Source organism: Coregonus lavaretus (genome assembly GCF_964263955.1).
Source record: "Coregonus lavaretus genome assembly, chromosome: 6".
Classification (NCBI taxonomy): domain Eukaryota; kingdom Metazoa; phylum Chordata; class Actinopteri; order Salmoniformes; family Salmonidae; genus Coregonus; species Coregonus lavaretus.
The window spans coordinates 24,246,833-24,264,853 of NC_139993.1; the positions used below are offsets into that span (position 1 = coordinate 24,246,833).

General features: G+C 42.9%; 1 protein-coding gene across 4 annotated transcripts in view; it reads right to left on the reverse strand.

The window, feature by feature from the left end:
• usp13 (ubiquitin specific peptidase 13) overlaps positions 1-17,733 on the reverse strand; it is a gene marked incomplete at both ends in the record, with an annotated part of 65,410 nt that extends 47,677 nt beyond the window's left edge. For all 4 annotated transcript variants that reach the window (XM_084164516.1, XM_084164517.1, XM_084164515.1 and 1 more), the window contains 4 exons: positions 512-633; positions 2,982-3,042; positions 11,367-11,492; positions 17,623-17,733. In XM_084164516.1, the coding sequence (XP_084020642.1) occupies positions 512-633; positions 2,982-3,042; positions 11,367-11,492; positions 17,623-17,733 (420 nt within the window). The remainder of the gene's footprint in view (positions 1-511; positions 634-2,981; positions 3,043-11,366; positions 11,493-17,622) is intronic.
• Between the last annotated feature and the right edge of the window lie 288 nt (positions 17,734-18,021).

Genomic DNA, 18,021 nt, shown 5'->3' on the forward strand with positions numbered 1-18,021 from the left:
TTCATGACAGGGTCATAGTGTATTTTCTACAAGTTATTTAAAATGAAAAAAACATGACTAAAAACTCATTACAACAAAGGATTTAAGAAACAAACTTTCAAACGAAAGGAAACTTCTTGGCAGGGAAAAAACTAAATTTGAATAAATGTGAGTTGACACTCTTATGTAGGCGTCATAACCAGCCATAAAATAATGCAATACATGTCACAACAGGTGTAAATATATGGGTCATGACAGATATATGACCAAATTATGACAGGTTATGACCGTATTACGATACTGGATGTCAAGTAAAGTGTTACCGATTTATCCATACATGCACAGAATGGCTTTTACAACCATAAGACCCTGTGGTGAACAAAACAATAACACAGCATATGCAACAAAAAGAAAAGCACATGATACCTATGGCATCGGAAAACATGATAAGCAAGGCAAAGGATGGTACGTGAACCACCGTTTCCCTTCAGAATATATGGCACACAGAGGGCACGGGCCCACACTCACTGACCAGTGCAGGCAACTCCTCAATATTTGGTAAGGGGATCTCGAAGTGGTCTGGAAATATGACGAGCTTGGCCTCGTCTTCACACACATACTCATCTCCGTTAAAATCACAGTTTAGTTCTAAATCTTCAAGAGAGGAAGCAGACATTGACATTCAGTTACCATAAAACAGTGACTGATGATTCATACCATTGATTGGCCTGTGCCTTTCACGAAGCATTTGGCTTGGCTAGATAGGATCAAATACATATGATAGAATATAGTAGGTGTTTCAGGTGATTAATGCATTTCTGATATCATGTGATTTGTTAGAGTGTAACTGACAGGTGGGTTATCAAATACAAAAATGGGGTGTGTACTTGCATTTGTTTTTCTTTATTTTTACTATTTTCTACATTGTAGAATAATAGTGAAGACATCACAACTATGAAATAACACACATGGAATCATGTAGTAACCAAAAAAAGTGTAAAACAAATCCAAATGTATTTTAGATTTGAGATTCTTCAAAGTAGCCACCCTTTGCCTTGATGACAGCTTTGCACACTCTTGGCATTCTCTCAACCAGCTTCATGAGGTAGTCACTTAGAATGCATTTCAATTAACAGGTGTGCCTTGTTAAAAGTTAATTTGTGGAATTTATTTCCTTCTTAATGCATTTAAGCCAATCAGTTGTGTTGTGACAAGGTAGGGGTGATATACAGAAGATAGCCCTATTTGGTAAAAGACCAAGTCCATACTATGGCAAGAAACGACAGTCCATCATTACTTTAAGACATGACGGTCAGTCAATCCAGAACATTTCAAGAACTTTGAAAGTTTCTTCAAGTGCAGTCGCAAAAACTATCAAGCGCTATGATGAAACTGGCTCTCATGAGGACCGCCACAGGAAAGGAAGACCCAGAGTTACCTCTGCTACAGAGGATAAGTTCATTAGAGTTACCAGCCTCAGATATCGGTAATTAACTGCACCTCAGATTGCAGCCCAAATAAATGCGTCTCTGAGTTCAACTAACAGACATCTCAATATCAACTGTTCAGAGGAGACTGCGTGAATCAGGCCTTCATGGTCGAATTGCTGCAAAGAAACCACTACTAAAGGACACCAATAAGAAGAGGAGACTTGCTTGGGCCAAGAAACAAGAGCAATGGACATTAGACCCGTGGAAATGTGTCCTATGGTCTGATGATTCCAAATTTGAGATTTTTGGTTCCAACCGCTGTGTCTTTGTGAGACGCAGAGTAGGTGAATGGATGATCTCCACATGTGTGGTTCCCACCGTGAAGCATGGAGGAGGAGGTGTGATGGTGTGGAGGTGCTTTGCTGGTATTTAGAATTCAAGGCACACTTAACGAGCATGGCTACCACAGCATTCTGCAGCGATACACCATCACATCTGGTTTGCGCTAAGTGGGACTATCATTTGTTTTTCAACAGGACAATGAACCAAAACAGACCTCCAGGCTGTGTAAGGGCTATTTGACCAAGGAGAGTGATTGAGTGCTGCATCAGATGACCTGGCCTCCACAATCACCCGACCTCAACCCAAATGAGATGGTTTGGGATTAGTTGGATCGCAGAGTGAAGGAAAAGCAGCCAACAAGTGCTCAGCATATGTGGGAACTCCTTCAAGACTGTTGGTAAAGCATTCCAGGTGAAGCTGGTTGAGAGAATGCCAAGAGTGTGCAAAGCTGTCATCAAGGCAAAGGGTGGCGACTTTGAAGAATCTCAAATATATTTTGATTTGTTTAACACTTTTTTGGTTACTACAAGATTCCATGTGTTATTTCATAGTTTTGATGTCTTCACTATTATTCTACAATGTAGAAAATCTTCTTCTTTTTTTTAAAACTTGAATGAGTAGGTGTGTCCAAACTTTTGACTGGTACTGTACATCTAGTAAGTGAGGCTAACCCGGACTAGGGTTTAGGGTTAGATGTCACAGCTGCAGAGCTGTTGAGTTCTACTGAGAGTAGTATGATGCAAAGTCCTCGTTTAACAATTTCACAACAGAATGTCAAGAATTGTATAGAATACTCAGGGGTCAGTAACCTGGTACGGTCCGGTCATTGTGGCCAATGGCATAAGTGTGTCAGCTGGTGGGGTTGACAGGGCGCAGCAGCTGAGGACGGCCGAGTGACAGGCAGGGGTGGCCCACTTTAAACTAACCCCCCTGCAGGAGGGGAGTAGGCCAGGTCGGGCATGTGGCACTTTGGATTTAGAACGGTTACTAACTGCATATACAAATAAATGAGCTAAATTTAGAGTTGGGCGGCAGTAAATGACTGGGGGCCCGGGCCTCGACTCTGGACATGGGAAGATGTCACTTTAGGCAAAAGAGTGTGGGGCCAGTGTAGGGCTACTGCCATATAACCAAAGTCCTGTAAATAAGCCATCAGGAGATTGAGTTTAAGGGGAACTCCCCATGATGATATACGAGTAGTTTTTAGGACAATACAAGTATCAGGCTTACCTAGGAACACTTTTCCGTTTCTTCTTCTGGGGATGGCACCCCCTGCAGCACCTGTAGGTTTCTGTGGGAAACACAAGTCAACAGGTAGTCTAAATATCTCAAAGCAAGCCATGAAACTTCCATCATTTTCTAAAAATTATTACCTTTACAAGTAAGAATACCAAAACTGTTTTGGTAGATGTAATGTTGGTTTATCAACACTAATACAACAGTCTAGTGTTGGCTGACAAACTGTCAATTATAACAGTATCAACCATAGAAATGCACACATGGATAAATCAATCAATATGAAACCATGTCCTTTTTACAATCAATAGAGTAGAATCAGTAGACTGTCAACATTTAAAATCACTAGCTAAGGCTACGAGCCCATTCATTGTGAACTGACTGGGTCCTTCTGATCCAATCGGGTTCAGGTGGATGCCCATCAATTGTGCAATAGGGCAGGGAGGCAGACACATCAAACAGACAGGAAGAATGCTGACGCACTCTGGGACCAACTGGCCTCATGGGAAAACAGCAGACACAGGAGAAGGCAGAATGCGGCCAGCTGTTTCTGGACAGATCCAGGCATGGAAATAGAATCACTTACAGGGGGGCTTATCTGGGGTCAATTAGAACCAAGAGGAAACCGTAGCAGCTAAGGTTGTTGTTTACAACTGAACCTCCAATTTCTCCTACTGTGATCGATTCCAAATAGAGAACAGACCTACAGTGAGGGAAAAAAGTATTTGATCCCCTGCTGATTTTGTACGTTGGCCCACTGACAAAGACATGATCAGTCTATAATTTTAATGGTAGGTTTATTTGAACAGTGAGAGACAGAATAAGAACACAAAAATCCAGAAAAACGCATGTCAAAAATTTTTGAAATTGATTTGCATTTTAATGAGGGAAATAAGTATTTGACCCCTCTGCAAAACATGACTTAGTACTTGGTGGCAAAACCCTTGTTGGCAATCACAGAGGTCAGACGTTTCTTGTAGTTGGCCACCAGGTTTGCACACATCTCAGGAGGGATTTTGTCCCACTCCTCTTTGCAGATTAATGTCATTAATGTTTCGAGGCTGACGTTTGGAAACTCGAACCTTCAGCTCCCTCCACAGATTTTCTATTGGATTAAGGTCTGGAGACTGGCTAGGCCACTCCAGGACCTTAACGTGCTTCTTCTTGAGCCACTCCTTTGTTGCGTTGGCCGTGTGTTTTGGGTCATTGTCATGCTGGAATACCCATCCACGACCCATTTTCAATGCCCTGGCTGAGGGAAGGAGGTTCTCACCCAAGATTTGACAGTACATGGCCCCGTCCATCGTCCCTTTGATGCAGTGAAGTTGTCCTGTCCCCTTAGCAGAAAAACACCCCCAAAGCATAATGTTTCCACCTCCATGTTTGACGGTGGGGATGGTGTTCTTGGGGTCATAGGCAGCATTCCTCCTCCTCCAAACACGGCGAGTTGAGTTGATGCCAAATAGCTCCATTTTGGTCTCATATGACCACAACACTTTCACCCAGTTCTCCTCTGAATCATTCAGATGTTCATTGGCAAACTTCAGATGGGCCTGTATATGTGCTTTCTTGAGCAGGGGGACCTTGCGGGCGCTGCAAGATTTCAGTCCTTCACGGCGTAGTGTGTTACCAATTGTTTTCTTGGTGACTATGGTCCCAGCTGCCTTGAGATCATTGACAAGATCCTCCCGTGTAGTTCTGGGCTGATTCCTCACCGTTCCCATGATCACTGCAACTCCACGATGTGAGATCTTGCATGGAGTCCCAGGCCGAGGGAGATTGACAGTTATTTTGTGTTTCTTCCATTTGCGAATAATCGCACCAACTGTTGTCACCTTCTCACCAAGCTGTTTGGCGATAGCCCATTCCAGCCTTGTGTAGGTCTACAATCTTGTCCTTGACATCCTTGGAGAGCTGTTTGGTTTTGGCCATGGTGGAGAGTTTGGAATCTGATTGATTGATTGCTTGCTTCTGTGGACAGGTGTCTTTTATACAGGTAACAAACTGAGATTAGGAGCACTCCCTTTAAGAGTGTGCTCCTAATCTCAGCTCGTTACCTGTATAAAAGAAACCTGGGAGCCACAAATCTTTCTGATTGAGAGGGGGTCAAATACTTATTTCCCTCATTAAAATGCAAATCAATTTATAACATTTTTGACATGCGTTTTTCTGGATTATTTTGTTGTTATTCTGTCTCTCACTGTTCAAATAAACCTACCATTAAAATTATAGACTGATCATTTCTTTGTCAGTGGGCAAATGTACAAAATCAGCAGGGGATCAAATACTTTTTTCCCTCACTGTAGTTGATCTGTTGCTGTAAGAACTACATGGCTATATACATTTGTCAGGAAAACAGAAAAGTGAGTTTATTTTTGTATTTTTATTTCACCTTTATTTAACCAGGTAAGCCAGTTGAGAACAAGTTCTCATTTACAACTGCGACCTGGCCAAGATAAAGCAAAGCAGTGCGATAAAAACAACAACACAGAGTTACATATGGGGTAAAACAAAACAAAGTCAAAAATACAACAGAAAATATATATACAGTGTGTGCAAATGTAGCATGTTATGGAGGTAAGGCAATAAATAGGCCATAGTGCAAAATAATTACAATTAGTATTAACACTGGAATGATAGATGTGCAAGAGATGATGTGCAAATAGAGATACTGCGGTGCAAATGAGCAAAATAAATAACAATATGGGGATGAGGTAGTTGGATGGGCTAATTACAGATGGGCTGTGTACAGGTGCAGTGATCGGTAAGCTGTTCTGACAACTGATGCCTAAAGTTAGTGACGGAGATAAGAGTCTCCAGCTTCAGAGATTTTTGCAGTTCGTTCCAGTCATTGGCAGCAGAGAACTGGAAGGAATGGTGGCCAAAGGAGGTGTTGGCTTTGGGGATAACCAGTGAGATATACCTGCTGGAGCGCATACTACGGGTGGGTGTTGCTATGGTGACCAATGAGCTAAGATAAGGCGGGGATTTGCCTAGCAGTGATTTATAGATGGACTGGAGCCATTGGGTTTGGCGACGAATATGTAGTGAGGACCAGCCAACAAGAGCGTACAGGTCACTGTGGTGGGTAGTATACGGGGCTTTGGTGACAAAACGGATGGCACTGTGATAGACTACATCCAATTTGCTGAGTAGAGTGTTGGAGGCTATTTTGTAAATGACATCGCCGAAGTCAAGGATCGGTAGGATAGTCAGTTTTACGAGGGCATGTTTGGCAGCATGAGTGAAGGAGGCGTTGTTGCAAAATAGGAAGCCGATTATAGATTTAACTTTGGATTGGAGATGCTTAATGTGAGTCTGGAAGGAGAGTTTACAGTCTAACCAGACACCTAGGTATTTGTAGTTGTCCACATACTCTAGGTCAGACCCGTCGAGAGTAGTGATTCTAGTCGGGTGGGCGGGTGCCAGCAGCGTTCGATTGAAGAGCATGCATTTAGTTTTACTTGTGTTTAAGAGCAGTTGGAGGCTACGGAAGGAGTGCTGTATGGCATTGATGCTCGTTTGGAGGTTTGTTAACACAGTGTCCAATGAAGGGCCAGATGTATACATAATGGTGTCGTCTGCGTAGAGGTGTATCTGAGAATCACCAGCAGCAAGAGCGACATCATTGATATTTACATTTACATCATTTAGCAGACGCTCTTATCCAGAGCGACTTACAAATTGGTTCATTCAAATTATGATAGCCAGTGGGAAGAAGGATTACTTTATACTATTCCAGGTATTCCTTAAAGAGGTAGGGTTTCAAGTGTCTCCGGAAGGTGGTCAGTGACTCCACTGTCCTGGCGTCGTGGGGGAGCTTGTTCCACCATTGGGGTGCCAGAGCAGCGAATAGCTTTGACTGGGCTGAGCGGGAACTGTGCTTCCGTAGAGGTAGGGGAGCTAGCAGGCCAGAGGTGGATGAACGTAGTGCCCTCATTTGTGTGTAGGGTCTGATCAGAGCCTGAAGGTAAGGAGGTGCCGTTCCCCTCACAGCTCCGTAGGCAAGCACCATGGTCTTGTAGTAGATGCGAGCCTCAACTGGCCTCAACTGGAAGACAGTGGAGTGTGCGGAGGAGCGGGGTGACAGAGAAAAGAGTCGGCCCAAGAATTGAACCCTGTAGCACCCCCATAGAGACTGCCATAGGTCCATACAACAGGCCCTCCGATTTGACACATTGAACTCTATCTGAGAAGTAATTGGTGAACCAGGTGAGGCAGTCATTTGAGAAACCAAGGCTATTTAGTCTGCCAATAAGAATGCGGTGGTTGGCAGAGTCGAAAGCCTTGGCCAGGTCGATGAAGACGGCTGCACAGTATTCTATTATCGATCGCCGTTATAATATCGTTTAGGACCTTGAGCATGGCTGAAGTGCACCCATGACCAGCTCGGAAACCGGATTGCATAGCGGAGAAGGTACGGTGTGATTCAAAATGGTCGGTGATCTGTTTGTTAACTTGGCTTTCAAAAACTTTCGAAAGGCAGGGCAGGATGGATATAGGTCTGTAACAGTTTGGATCTAGAGTGTCACCCCCTTTGAAGAGCGGGATGACCGCGGCAGCTTTCCAATCTCTGGGGATCTCAGACGTTACGAAAGAGAGGTTGAACAGGCTAGTCATATGGGTTGCGACAATTTCGGCGGCTAATTTTAGAAAAAAAGGGTCCAGATTGTCTAGCCCAGATGATTTGTAGGGGTCCAGATTTTGCAGCTCTTTCAGAACATCAGCTGTCTGAATTTGTGTGAAGGAGAAGAGGGGGGGTGGCATGGGCAAGTTGCAGTGGAGGGTGCAGGGCTGGTGACCGGGGTAGTGGTAGCCAGGTGGAAAGCATGGCCAGCCGTAGCAAAATGCTTGTTGAAATTCTCGATTATTGTGGATTTATCGGTGGTGATAGTGCTCTTATTCTCCATGGACTTTACAGCGTCCCAAAACTTTTTGGAGTTAGTGCTACAGGATGCAAATTTCTGTTTGAAAAAGCTAGCCTTTGCTTTCCTAACTGCTTGTGTATATTGGTTCCTTACTTCCCTGAAAAGTTGCATATCGCGGGGGCTATTCGATGCTAATGCAGTATGCCACAGGATGTTTTTGTGCTGGTCAAGGGCAGTCAAGTCTGAGGAGAACCAGGGGCTATATCTGTTCTTAGTTCTGAATTTTTTGAATGGGGCATGCTTATTTAAGATTGAGGGGAAAGCACTTTTAAAGAACAACCAGGCATCCTCTACTGACGGAATGAGATCGATATCCATCCAGGATACCTGGGCCAGGTCAATTAGGAAGGCCTGCTCGCTAAAGTGTTTTAGGGAGCGTTTGACAGTGATGAGGGGTGGTTGTTTGACCGCGGACCTGTTAACGGACGCAGGCAATAAGGCAGTGATCGCTGAGATCCTGGTTGAAGACAGCAGAGGTGTATTTAGAGGGTAAGTTAGTCAGGATGATATCTATGAGGGTGCCCATGTTTACGGATTTAGGGTTGTACCTGGTAGGTTCCTTGATAATTTGTGTGAGATTGAGGGCATCTAGTTTGGAATGTAGGATGGCCGGGGTGTTAAGCATATCCCAGTTTAGGTCACCAAGCTGTACGAACTCTGAGGATAGATGGGGGGCAATCAATTCACATATGGTGTCCAGGGCACAGCTGGGGGCTGAGGGGGTTCTGTAGCAAGCGGCAACAGTCAAACTTATTTCTGGAAAGGTGGATTTTTAGAAGTAGGAGCTCAAACTGTTTGGGCACAGACCTGGATGTATGATAGCCTGCAGAGCTCTATCTCTACAGTAGATTGCAACTCCACCCCCTTTGGTAGTTCTATCTAGATGGAAAATGTTGTAGTTGGGGATGAACATTTCTGAATTTTTGGTGGCCTTCCAGTGATATTAGGTGATATTTTAAGTGATAGTAATATACACAATAAAGTGGGGGGGAAAAGCCACCAATTGTGCAAGTTCTCCCACTTAAAAAGATGAGAGAGGCCTGTAATTCTCATCATAGGTACACGTCAACTATGACAGACAAAATGAGAAAAAAAAATCCAGAAAATCACATTGTAGGATTTTTAATGAATTTATTTGCAAATTATGGTGGAAAATAAGTATTTGGTCAATAACAAAAGTTTCTCAATACTTTGTTATATACCCTTTGTTGGCAATGACACAGGTCAAACGTTTTCTGTATGTCTTCACAAGGTTTTCACACACTGTTGCTGGTATTTTGGCCCATTCCTCCATGCAGATCTCCTCTAGAGCAGTGATGTTTTGGGGCTGTCGCTGGGCAACACGGACTTTCAACTCCCTCCAAAGATTTTCTATGGGGTTGAGATCTGGAGACTGGCTAGGCCACTCCAGGACCTTGAAATGCTTCTTACGAAGCCACTCCTTCGTTGCCCGGGCGGTGTGTTTGGGATCATTGTCATGCTGAAAGACCCAGCCACGTTTCATCTTCAATGCCCTTGCTGATGGAAGGAGGTTTTCACTCAAAATCTCACGATACATGGCCCCATTCATTCTTTCCTTTACACGGATCAGTCGTCCTGGTCCCTTTGCAGAAAAACAGCCCCAAAGCATGATGTTTCCACCCCCATGCTTCACAGTAGGTATGGTGTTCTTTGGATGCAACTCAGCATTATTTGTCCTCCAAACACGACGAGTTGAGTTTTTACCAAAAAGTTATATTTTGGTTTCATCTGACCATATGACATTCTCCCAATCCTCTTCTGGATCATCCAAATGCACTCTAGCAAACTTCAGACGGGCCTGGACATGTACTGGCTTAAGCAGGGGGACACGTCTGGCACTGCAGGATTTGAGTCCCTGGCGGCGTAGTGTGTTACTGATGGTAGGCTTTGTTACTTTGGTCCCAGCTCTCTGCAGGTCATTCACTAGGTCCCCCCGTGTGGTTCTGGGATTTTTGCTCACCGTTCTTGTGATCATTTTGACCCCACAGGGTGAGATCTTGCGTGGAGCCCCAGATCGAGGGAGATTATCAGTGGTCTTGTATGTCTTCCATTTCCTAATAATTGCTCCCACAGTTGATTTCTTCAAACCAAGCTGCTTACCTATTGCAGATTCAGTCTTCCCAGCCTGGTGCAGGTCTACAATTTTGTTTCTGGTGTCCTTTGACAGCTCTTTGGTCTTGGCCATAGTGGAGTTTGGAGTGTGACTGTTTGAGGTTGTGGACAGGTGTCTTTTATACTGATAACAAGTTCAAACAGGTGCCATTAATACAGGTAACGAGTGGAGGACAGAGGAGCCTCTTAAAGAAGAAGTTACAGGTCTGTGAGAGCCAGAAATCTTGCTTGTTTGTAGGTGACCAAATACTTATTTTCCACCATAATTTGCAAATAAATTCATTAAAAATCCTACAATGTGATTTTCTGGATTTTTTTTCTTCTCAATTTGTCTGTCATAGTTGACGTGTACCTATGATGAAAATTACAGGCCTCGAACTTGCACAATTGGTGGCTGACTAAATTCTTTTTTCCCCCACTGTATATATAATAAGCGGGTTGCTACCAATAAAATTAGATGACTCAAAGATTATTCACTGAAAGCATTTCTCAGGAGGCGGTTTAAATTGTTGAGGATTATCAGAGTGACAGTCTCAATGAAAATCAATGGAGGTCATGTTAGGGAAAGAACGTTACCAAAAGGGCCAAAATAAGGAAAAGGGATGGAACACACTCGCATGCAGGACTATGATAGGCTTACATACAATGATCCATCACAGACTCATCTGAAATGGTGAGGTTACAGTGTGCCTGTCTGTGCAATACTTCATGTCAGAATACAACAAGGCACGCACGAAGCAGACCGCTGTATTGGTTGAACCTAACAAATCTGAAGATAGGGGACTTCCAAATGAATAAGCGCATAGGACCAAAAAAGTATTAGTTAAAGGATTACTTTTTTAAATGTTCAACTTCATGTTCATCATCTCCAGCATCACCACAACATCAACATATGTGAAGGTTTATATGTTTTGTAGTCAGAAAGAGGCACACCAGATGATGTCAGTGTGCATCATGTGATTTTAACCAACTATAAGCAGGCAACGGTTAGTAAAGTACCAGATAATGTCAAAAGTGTTTCCGGATGATGTCATCAAAACACTTTTCTTCCTCTATCTTTTTTACTCCAAAACATAGAAACGTGCTGTTTTCACATACGTTGATGTTAGGGTGGTGCTGAAGATGATGAATATGAAGTTGATATTTTTGTAAATGTTCCTTTAAAATCCCCTAGAGAATTTACAAGCCAGCCTCTTATCAGTTCTATATATTTTCCTTCAATGTTTTTTGCCAAAACTGAACACAAAGGTGTTGTATGTACTGTTTGCACTGTAAATGTAGACCAATATAGAATTAAGCACATGGTATGACCCCTTACCTCTTTGATATGGCGTTTGAGGTGAATGTAAACACTCTGTCCGGTTTTACGGTAATGTCTCTCCACATGTTCTCTGCCAAAGCCCAGGAATGTGTTCATACACACATACAAGCCTCCCTCAGACTCCTGTGGACAAAAACAACATGTGGTGAATAACATGCAACACACACACATTCTAGTGGTCAGCCAACACCAGACTGTTGGCTCAAAGTGGAGGAGAGATTGACTTCATCACTACTTGTTTTTGTAAGAAGTGTTGACATGCTAAATGCACAGAGGTGTCGGTTTAACCTACTAGCACACAGCTTGGACACCCATGCATACCCCACAAGACATGCCACCAAAGGTCTCTTAACAATCCCCAAGTCAAGAACAGACTATGGGAGGCGCACAGTACTACAGAGCCATGGCTACATGGAACTCTATTCCACATCAGGTAACTGATGCAAGATTTTTTGTAACAAATGGAACAGCGGGGACTGTGAAGAGACACACACACACAGGCACAGACACACACACACACACACACACACAGGCACAGACACACATACACATGATAAGACACGCACTCTACACACACGTACACATGGATTTGGTGTTGTACAGTGGCTTGCGAAAGTATTCACCCCCCATGGCATTTTTCCTATTTTGTTGCCTTACAACCTGGAATTTAAATGGATTTTTATTTGGATTTCATGTAATGGACATACACAAAATAGTCAAAATTGGTGAAGTGAAAAAAATAACTTGTTTAAAAAAATTCTAAAAAATAAATAACGGAAAAGTGGTGTGTGCTTATGTATTCACCCCCTTTGCTATGAAGCCCCTAAATAAGATCTGGTGCAACCAATTACCTTCAGAAGTCACATAATTAGTTAAATAAAGTCCACCTGTGTGCAATCTAAGTGTCACATGATCTGTCACATGATTACACACACACACATACATATATACATATATATATATATATATATATATATATATATATATATATATATATATATATATATATATATATATATATATATATATATACACACATATATATACACACACATACATACACCTGTTCTGAAAGGCCCCAGAGTCTGCAACACCACTAAGCAAGGGGCACCACCAAGCAAGCGGCACCATGAAGACCAAGGAGCTCTCTAAACAGGTCAGGGACAAAGTTGTGGAGAAGTACAGATCAGGGTTATAATATATCTGAAACTATGAACATCCCACGGAGTACCATTAAATCCATTATTAAAAACTTGAAAGAATATGGCACCACAACAAACCTGCCAAGAGAGGGCTGCACACCAATACTCACGGACCAGGCAAGGAGGGCATTAATCAGAGGCAACAAAGAGACCAAAGATAACCCTGAAGGAGCTGCAAAGCTCCACAGCGGAGATTGGAGTATCTGTCCATAGGACCACTTTAAGCCGTACACTCCACAGAGCTGGGCTTTACAGAAGAGTGGCCAGAAAAAAGCCATTGCTTAAAGAAAAAAATAAGCAAAACACGTTTGGTGTTCGCCAAAAGCCATGTGGGAGATTCCCCAAACATATGGAAGAAGGTACTCTGGTCAGATGAGACTAAAATTGAGCTTTTTGGCCATCAAGGAAAACGCTATGTCTGGCGCAAACCCAACACCTCTCATCACCCCGAGAACACCATCCCCACAGTGAAGCATGGTGGTGGCAGCATCATGCTGTGGGAATGTTTTTCCATCGGCAGGGACTGGGAAACTGGTCAGAATTGAAGAAATTATGGATGGCGCTAAATACAGGGAAATTCTTGAAGGAAACCTGTTTCAGTCTTCCAGAGATTTCAGACTGGGACGGAGGTTCACCTTCCAGCAGGACAATGACCCTAAGCATACTGCTAAAGCAACACTCGAGTGGTTTAAGGGGAAACATTTAAATATCTTGGAATAGCCTATTCAAGAGCCCAGACCTCAATCCAATTAAGATTCTGTGGTATGACTTAAAGATTGCTGTACACCAGTGGAACCCATCCAACTTGAAGGAGCTGGAGCAGTTTTACCTTGAAGAATGGGCAAAAATCCCAGTGGCTAGATGTGCCAAGCTTATAGAGACATTTTACATTTTAGCCATTTAGCAGACGCTCTTATCCAGAGCGACTTACAGTTAAGTGAGTGCATACATACCCCAAGAGACTTGCAGCTGTAATTGCTGCAAAAGGTGGCTCTACAAAGTATTGACTTGGGGGGGTGAATAGTTATGCACGCTCAAGTTCTGTTTTTGTGTCTTATTTCTTGTTTGTTTCACAATAAAAATTATTTTGCATCTTCAAAGTGGTAGGCATGTTGTGTAAATCAAATGATACAAACCCCCCCCAAAAAAATCAATTTTAATTCCAGGTTGTAAGGCAACAAAATAGGAAAAATGCCAAGGGGGGTGAATACTTTCGCAAGCCACTGTAGATATTTGGTAGTAGAGTAGTGGCCTGAGGACACACACTTAATGTGTTGTGGAAAGTGTTATGAAATGTAATGTCATGTAATATTAGAAATAGTATATAACTGCCTTAATGTTGCTGGACCCCAGGAAGAGTAGCTGCTGCCTTGGCAAATACAAATAAATATGCACCCATGTGAGGTAGCACGTGTCAGGAGCATCTGAAAATGCTTTAGATGTACAGATAAAGATCAGCAAAAATGACTGCGTAAAATAAATAATTCAAATACTAAGGTATTTCTGTTTTTTAAATATATTTGCTAAAATTGCTAGAAACCTGTTTTCGCTTTGTCATACTCATAGTACATGGAAATTGCAATTCTCTCAGTTTTTACTGATATTTTCCATCCTGAGGGCATCTTATATTGATGTTTCTTCATCAAGGTGTAAAAATATTTGGGGTCAATGCGCAAAGGATTTGTCACGTTTTTGAGGATATTGGAATTCTAGGATATTAGGGTTTGTCAGCAGGGTTGTGTCAATAAAATGTCATGCAATTTACATATAGGCTAGGGCAGGCCTAAATCAAGTGTTCTTGCATTCAGGACGTTATTTTCTGAAATATGCCTACAACATGGTTTCATGTTTGAAACAGTGTAACTCCAGTGTGGCTTTGCAGACTGTGCAAATAATTAAACTGCAACTGCCTACCACCATCAAACCATGCAACAGCTACAAATTAAAGTAACTGGAGGTACAAAATGCCTTGTTCTACTGACAACTTCAATGCAGAGGCCTACAAGACCCTCATTTCCACACAACGACGGAGGCTTTTAAGGTTTAACAAAAATATATCACACAAATAACCATGCCTGACGATTCAAACTGAATTATTCCGCTGCTCTATGATCGCTACATACTTCAGTCAGACTGCCATCGTTGAAGTCGTTTGTGGTGATGTCAAAATGTGGAGCGTTGTACAAAACAAAGTCATCGATTGGATCATATCTCTAACCAATCAGAGTACACTACATTGCCAAAAGTATGTGGACACCTGCTTGTCGAACATCTCATTCCAAAATCATGGGCATTAATATGGACTTGGTCCCCCCTTTGCTGCTATAACAACCTCCACTCTCCTGGGAAGGCTTTCCACTAGATGTTGGAACATTGCTGCAGGGACTTGCTTCCATTCAGCTACAACAGCATTAGTGAGGTTGGGCACGGATGTTGGGTGATTAGGCCTGGCTCGCAGTCGGCGTTCCAATTCATCCCAAAGGTGTTCGATGGGGTCGAGGGTCAGGGCTTTGTGCAGGCCAGTCATGTTCTTCAACACCAATCTCGACAAACCATTTCTGTACGGACCTCGCTTTGTGCACGGGATCATTGTCATGCTGAAACAGGAAAGGGCCTTCCCCCAAACTGTTGCCACAAAATTGGAAGCACAGAATCATCTACAATGTCATTGTATGCTGTAGCATTAAGATTTCACTTCACTGGCACTACGAGGCCTAGCCCGAACCATGAAAAACAGCCCCAGACCATTATTCCTCATACACCAAACTTTACAGTTGACCCTATGCATTCGGGCAGGTAGCGTTCTCCTGGCATTCGCCAAACACAGATTAATTTGTAGGACTGCCAGATGGTGAAGCGTGATTCATCACTCCAGAGAATGCATTTCCACTGCTCCAGAGTCCAATGGCTACCGCTTGGCATTGTGCATGGTGATCTTAGGCTTGTGTGCTGCTGCTCGGCCTGGCAAACCCATTTCATAAAGCTCCCGACTAACAGTTCTTGTGCTGATGTGTCCAGAGGCAGTTTGGAACTCAGTAGTGAGTGTTGCAACCGAGAACAGACCATTTTTATGCGCTACGCACTTCAGCGGTCCCGTTCTGTGAGCTTGTGTGGCCTAGCACTTTGCCGCTGAGCCGTTGTTGCTCCTAGACGTTTCCACTTCACAATAACAGAACTTACAGTTGACCGGGGAAGCTTTAGCTGGGCAGAAATGTGACAAACTGACTTGTTGGAAAGGTGGCATCCTATGACGGTGCCATGTTGAAAGTCACTCAGCTCTACAGAACGGGTCATTCTACTGCCAATGTTTGTCTATGGAGATAGCATGGCTGTGTGCTCAATTTTATACACCTGTCAGCAACGGGTGTGGCTGAAATTGCCAAATCCACTAATTTGAAGGGGTGTCCACATACGCATTTTCAAAACGCCGGTTTACCAATGTGTGATTTGGCTTTGGCCCAAACCATCAGTTTCTGGGACTAATCATAACAGTTAGAATGTCTTTGCATTCTAGAAATCGTCAAGGAGGTACTCAGATCCAATCTCATTGCAGAGAAGAAACTAACTTCCATGGGCGTGGCATAGTGTTTGGCAGGAGCAAGGAGTTTGGGTAGCAAGGCAACAAATAACCCTTCATACGAACCTATATCTGTACTTGGGAGTATAGGCTCCCATAAAAAAACTCTCAGCGACAAACCTTAAAGTAGCTCGACACACGAGCTTCAAGCACAGGGATAAAAATAACCAACCCAAGTCTACAGTCTGACATGATGAACTCCAGACAGCTGAGTCACTTTCAAAATGGCAATTATCATTAATAAACTGTTTCGTAGCAAAAACCTTCTGATTAATTAATACAAAAAGCCAAACACTTGGGAGCCACAAGCTTGAGCGTTAAAGTGTGTAATAACGTGCGTTTCAGTTAATCTGTCTTGTGAAGCAGCCCAACCGGCCGCAAGATGTCGCTATTATTCCTTTTACATCATTTATACTAAAGTATTCAGCCAGCAACACACCTGTGTCCCCCATGGGCCGACTCGTACATAAAACATCCTCCATTCATGCCTCAAAGGCGTCAGTTGCCTTAACTCGATTTAATGACTAAAAAAAAACCGGGGAAAATAGGTGTACCATCTTAATAAAACTATTTTCCACCACCATTTTCAGATTTTCTGACAACTAATGTTGCACATTGCATGAGTGTTGTTTACACCTGGCTTAATGTGCGCCGCAACCTCAGGAAGTAGCATTACCCACCCTAGCATGGTGGTAGGAAATTGTGTTTTATTAAGACAGTACGCATATTTTCCCCCGTTTTTTATGTATTTGATACCATTCCACCTATTCCGCTCCAGTCATTACCAAGAGCCCGTCCTCCCCAATTAAGGTGTCACCAACCTCCTGTGGAGCCTGTCCATGGGGGACACAAATGTATTACCAGCTGCACTGACCGCTCCACACCTAGAGGTAAGACATCAGGAAGAACTGCGCCCTCAAGAGGTATTGATTGGCGCTACTCATGAAGTTGCAAATGACAAGTCACTCACATTGAAATAAATGCTGGACCACAATTTCTAAGAACTCCTATTTTCTCTAATACAAAACCGTGAGAAATATCTCCCATATCAATATAACGTTATTCTAGTGATTTTACGTGTGTGGCTGATGAGTCATGCTTTCAACATTTAAAAAAATACAACTGAAACAACACAGCTTAAATCGGTGTAGCCTAAAATTTTACAGAAATAGGGCGCACAAAATGTGAAATAGCAAAGTACAGTCAACGCAGGTGTAATTAATTATATTGACCAAACCACCTGACAGGCACAGTGAAATAGCGCCCTTTCAACAAAGGAAATCCCATTCCACAGGATGTAAACATAATTATTTATTTTTCGCAGAGTCGCACTGAAGTTCAAGAGAATGGTGGCCATGGAACACCCAGGTCCAGACACAAAATTGCGTAATTATTCACGTGTGTTAGCGCAGTTTACGGGATGAGTAAAGACAGCTTGGAACACACAAACACACCATAATACTGGGAGACTTACGGGAGAATCGTAGGAAAAGGCACATTCACTCTTGAAAACCCTGTCTCCTGTTCTGGGAACTCTAATGGTGGGCATATAAGGGACCAGCAGCTCTCCTAGATCTGCAGCCATCTTCCCATTCCTGCTTCTCGCACTACAATGCTATGGGAGTCATTAGAGCAGGCTGTCAGAAGAGAGATCCTATTTTTAAATAATTCCGTCTCGACATTCCTCCAGCGACGGGGGATATGACGCTGAAAACATAACGGGGGAACTCATAAAAAAACACCAAAAAGGTCTTGACAGGTGCGAGGGGTACCCTCTATAAAATGTAATTAAAACTCTCTTTCCAATTGCGTGTGTAATAAAGAATTGTATCGTTCTATTTACAATGACGCACACTGAACGGTGTAACTCGAG